The sequence below is a fragment of the Haematobia irritans genome, chromosome 3 (genome assembly GCF_050003625.1).
Source record: "Haematobia irritans isolate KBUSLIRL chromosome 3, ASM5000362v1, whole genome shotgun sequence".
NCBI classification, from domain to species: Eukaryota; Metazoa; Arthropoda; class Insecta; order Diptera; family Muscidae; genus Haematobia; species Haematobia irritans.
In genome coordinates this window covers 217394511-217400073 of record NC_134399.1, presented here as the reverse complement: position 1 = coordinate 217400073, position 5563 = coordinate 217394511, and the positions used below count along the sequence as shown (strand labels likewise).

The 5563-nt window shown below is 38.3% G+C and overlaps 1 protein-coding gene across 1 annotated transcript; it reads right to left on the bottom strand.

The window, feature by feature from the left end:
* Positions 1–3154: 3154 nt before the first annotated feature.
* On the bottom strand, positions 3155–5332 carry LOC142231439 (uncharacterized). The gene has a single exon (XM_075302047.1). It carries the CDS (start codon positions 5330–5332, stop codon positions 3155–3157), a length of 2178 nt encoding a protein of 725 aa, XP_075158162.1.
* Between the last annotated feature and the right edge of the window lie 231 nt (positions 5333–5563).

Genomic DNA, 5563 nt, shown 5'->3' with positions numbered 1-5563 from the left:
GTTATTGTCCTTTTCGCTCTAGGACGCATATTGAAGGAGATATGACCAAAATAAGTTTTTCATATAAAAATTTTAATTTTTGAGGGATTTTCATCAAAATTTTGATTTTTGAGGGGTGGTCACGAATTATTGTCCTTTTCGCTCTAGGACGCATATTTAAGGAGATATGGCCAAAATAAATATTTCATATAAAAATTTTAATTTTTCAAGGATTTTCATCAAAATTTTGATTTTTGAGGGTTAGTCACAAATTATCGTCCTATTCGCTCTAGGACGCATATTTAAGGAGATATGGCCAAAATAAGTTTTTCATATAAAAATTTTAATTTTTCAAGGATTTTCATCAAAATTTTGATTTTTGAGGGGTGGTCACGAATTATTGTCCTTTTCGCTCTAGGACGCATATTTAAGGAGATATGACCAAAATAAGTTTTTCATATAAAAATTTTAATTTTTCAAGGATTTCCATCAAAATTTTGATTTTTGAGAGGTAGTCACGAATTATTGTCCTTTTCGCTCTAGGATTTTGATTTTTGAGGGGTGGTCACGAATTATTGTCCTTTTCGCTGTAGGACGCATATTTAAGGAGATATGGCCAAAATAAATATTTCATATAAAAATTTTAATTTTTCAAGGATTTTCATCAAAATTTTGATTTTTGAGGGTTAGTCACAAATTATCGTCCTATTCGCTCTAGGACGCATATTTAAGGAGATATGGCCAAAATAAGTTTTTCATATAAAAATTTTAATTTTTCAAGGATTTTCATCAAAATTTTGATTTTTGAGGGGTGGTCACGAATTATTGTCCTTTTCGCTCTAGGACGCATATTTAAGGAGATATGACCAAAATAAGTTTTTCATATAAAAATTTTAATTTTTCAAGGATTTCCATCAAAATTTTGATTTTTGAGAGGTAGTCACGAATTATTGTCCTTTTCGCTCTAGGACGCATATTGAAGGAGATATGACCAAAATAAGTTTTTCATATAAAAATTTTAATTTTTCAAGGATTTCCATCAAAATTTTGATTTTTGAGGGGTGGGCACGAATTATCGTCCTTTTCGCTGTAGGACGCATACTTAAGTAGATATGACCAAAATAAGTTTTCATATAAAAATTTTAATTTTTCAAGAATTTTCACCAAAATTTTTATTTTGAGGGGTGGTCACGAATTTTTTTCGTGCTTTTCGCTCTAGGACGTATATTTAAGGAGATATGGCCAAAATAAGTTTTTCATATAAAAATTTTAATTTTTCAAGGATTTTCATCAAAATTTTGATTTTTGAGGGGTAGTCACGAATTATTGTCCTTTTCGCTCTAGGACGCATATTTAAGGAGATATGGCCAAAATAAGTTTTTCATATAAAAATTTTAATTTTTCAAGGATTTTCATCAAAATTTTTGTACACTTCTCGGAGATGTATTCTAGCTTCGAATGGACTGTATAATGTGAAGATGATTTACTCCCAGAAGTGTAAACGAGAAAATCCCAGAAGTGACAAATATGGAAATAAAACAGATCGAATCTTCAATTTTGATGCAGGTTTTATTTGGGTTGGTGCTGCTTACCGCTCTAGTGCTAATACACAAGTAAGTCTCTTAAACCAAACCATTTAGGATCTAACCAATTTCAATATGTAGTTTTAAAAAATTGTAGTTTTAGGTTGAAATAGGACAAAGATATTTGTTCTTCAAAAAAGCTTTTGTTAACTATATAGAGTTACCATATGGTTGAGAACTTCAATATGAGATGGTCTTATACAACTACGTTACAACTAGCTAATATTTAAATAATTCATTAATTAATAAATTCAGAATATTCAGAAAATTCAATGACAGCAAGAAAAGAAAACAATGATTGTTGAACTGGATTCAACATGCCGCCGGGCTTGCAGTATTGCAATGTTAGAAGTGGCAGCCTCCGGAGATTGTCCAGCCGAAAATGGTGCTCTGGGCTAGGGGCGTACTGGAGGACGTTTGGATGAGTCCAGCACGCAATATTTTGGGCAGCTGGTCGTTTCCCATGAGAATTTCAACATTGGTTGGGTCCCAGAAATGTGGGTCAGCCAAATCGGTCAAGTGGTTGTATATGGTTCTTAGTTTTGGTTCATCGGTCCTTTTTGGAAGCTTAGTAGGAATAACAGATTTCACAACACCAACAATTTGAATTTTCACTAGTGGATCATAGTATGATTCCAAATTTAGAGTGCAATATTCCTTGCCATCCCTCTTTGTAGTACGGGTATGTAAGCGTTCAACCAAAGAGCGTAATATGACCGTCTGTACTTCACCGGTACTTAGGAGTAATCTTGATTTGGTGGGTCCGTTTGGAGTTAAAACACGTGCAAGAGCAGTTGGAAGAAAGACGTGCGTCCTGGGCCGTTGGCTTAGACGTTCGCACAGATACGATTGGGAACGTGCAATTCGTTTGGATTCCCCACCGTGGTGCAATGGTTAGCATGCCCGCCTTGCATACACAAGGTCGTGGGTTCGATTCCTGCTACGACCGAACACCAACAAGTTTTTCAGCGGTGGATTATCCCACCTCAGTAATGCTGGTGACATTTCTGAGGGTTTCAAAGCTTCTCTAAGTGGTTTCACTGGAATGTGGAACGCCGTTCGGACTCGGCTATAAAAAGGAGGTCCCTTGTCATTGAGCTTAACATGGAATCGGGCAGCACTCAGTGATAAGAGAGAAGTTCACCACTGTGGTATCACAATGGACTGAATAACCTAAGTGAGCCTGATACATCGGGCTGCCACATAACCTAACCTAACCTAACCTTGGATTCCCCTCCACTGGAGTGATTTCTGGCTATACGGGCCCTTCGGCTTGGCGATGATATATTACGAGATCGATGGTTGCCTGGATACTCGTCCATATGAATAAGAGTGTGATGGTTGCGTTGACACACGACACATGTATTTCTCGACGGACACCAGCTTCGAGTGTGAGATGTACATAGGCAGTTATAGCAAAATCCTTTTGCTCTTATTATCTCCCTTCGCTCAGACACGGTGAGTCGTTGGAACGTAGGACAATGTTTTAGGAAGTGTCTCCCTTGACAGATACGACACTTCGGTAGGCTTCGTGCACGGCTGAAAAGGTAAAGTTTATTTGATGTGTGAACAGAATGTTACAATCACTACTATTACGCATTGGGAAGGATGCACAATTTAACAAGAGGGCGAGTGATTACCCCGTTTCGTGTTCGTACTTCCGCAACACGAACTCTAGAATCCTTGCCATAGAATACTTTTACAACTCTTCCAAGACACCATTCGGTGGGTGGAAGGTTGTCCTCTTTAACAATTACAAATTCTTCCCCCTTCAAATCCCTCTGGGTCGATTTCCACTTATATCTTCTTTGTAGTTCGGAAACATATTCATTTTTCCATCGCCTTGCGAATATGATTTGCAATGATTTTAGCTTCTGCCATCGATTCATCAAAGAAAGATTTTCAGAGTACTCCTCAGGAATTGCCATCAATGGTGCTCCTCGGAGCAAATGGCCAGGTGTCAGTGCAATTAAGTCCGATGGGTTCTCACTGATGGGCGACAATGGCCTGGAATTCAATACACTTTCTATGCGAACCAGCAACGTAGAGAATTCTTCAAAGGTAAATTTTGTATTCCCTGCAACTTTCCTTAAATGGGACTTCATGCTCTTGACAGCTGCTTCCCACAACCCTCCCATGTGTGGTGCATGAGGAGGAATAAAGTGCCAAGAGAAACCATGCATCCCATACTTTTCGATTACAGACTTTTCGCTACACGTTAGAAAATTCTTATACTCTTCCTTTAAAGCTCTATTAGCACCTACGAAATTCGTCCCATTATCCGAGAAAACCTTTTTAGGGAATCCCCTGCGTCCCACAAACCGATTAAATGTTGCAAGAAATGCCTCAGAAGTTAGCTCAGAACAAGCTTCTAAGTGAACTGCTCTGGTAGACAGACAAACAAATATTGTCGCGTAGCCTCTTTGAAGCCTGGCGTTTCGAAGCCTCGAAGTTTTTATTTCAAACGGCCCCGCAAAGTCTATTCCCGTATGAGTGAATGGTAGCGAAAAAGTGCATCTCTCAGGAGGGAGAGCCGCCATTATCTGGTTTCGAATCCTATGTTTGTAAATGGCGCAAATTTTACAGCTATGGATACATTTCCGGATGGCATTCTTTAAACGAATGACATAGAACTCCTGTCGGATTGCTCGCAGCATCGTTTGATGCTCTGCATGAAGAAGTATCTTGTGGGTATATTCAATGAAAAGTTTACAAAACCGAGAATTTTCTGGCACAATGATAGGAAATCGTTCATTATAGCTCATATCAGAATTTGCTAAACGTCCGTTGACTCGGAGCAATTTGTTTTCATCTATGAAAGGATTCAGAGTTATCAGCCTGCTTTTTGAGTGTATGCCTTGATGTGATGCAAGAGCTTTATATTCATCAGGAAAATGAGAAATTTGAGCAATATGTATTAAGCGAAACTTGACGAATTGTATTTCCTGTGCTGTTATATATAGTTTCTGCAATTCTACGGAATGTTTCTTTTGGCATTTTCTAATGAATCGAAACATATAACATACAACACGAAATGCACGATCGATTGAAGAAAATCTTTCCAAGATATCTTTCAATTCGATTTGAACATGAAACGTTTTAACTTTCTTTTCTAGAGAGACTTCCTTTCGAGGAGGCTGATCGGGCCAAAATTCTGGGGGTCGAACTAACCAGTGCGGACCTCTCCACCAAAGTGAACTTCCCTTTAATTCCAATGGAGAACAACCTCGAGTTCCCAAATCTGCCGGGTTTTCGTGTGTTGGCACATGCCGCCAATTGGCGTTACCTACGTTATCCAGTATCTCCGAAACTTTATTTGCCACAAAGGTCTTCCAATGAAAAGGGGGTTTCTCTAGCCATGACAGTGTTATTGTAGAATCTGACCACAGATTGATTTTAGAACCATTCAAATTTAAATGTTGGCAAATCGCTTTCAATAACCTGGATAATAAAGCTGCGCCGCACAACTCCAACCTAGGCAGACTAATAGTTTTCAGTGGCGCAACTTTACTCTTTGAAACTAACAAGTGACAGGAAGTAATATTGTGGGCGGATCTTGAAAGAACGTATACACATGCGCAATATGCTTTCTCCGATGCATCACAGAAACCATGAAGTTCAAGCTTACTATCGGGAGAGTAATTAATCCAACGAGGAATGTGAATTTTTTCAATATCAGAGAAATTGGCAATAAACGAATTCCATTTTTCAAGTGAAAGTGGTTTTACTTCTTGGTCCCAATCTGTGCCATCCATCCACAGTTGTTGCATGAGAATTTTCGCTAAAACTATGATAGGCGACAGCCAGCCAGCATGGTCAAATAACTTGGCCACAATCGATAAAATTTTCCGTTTTGTAATTGGAGAACAAGGAATAGAAATATTGGAAATTTTGTAAAAAAATTGGTCAGTTACAGCATTCCATCGTATTCCCAACGTTTTGGTATCGCTAGTCTCTTCAAATTTTAAGAACTCCTTGTTATGCGCGGACGTAGGTCTGAT

What these genes read in the sequence shown, in the direction of transcription:
- LOC142231439 (XM_075302047.1), bottom strand. Translation starts at nt 5,332, where the DNA reads ATGCAACAACTGTGGATGGATGGCACAGATTGGGACCAAGAAGTAAAA.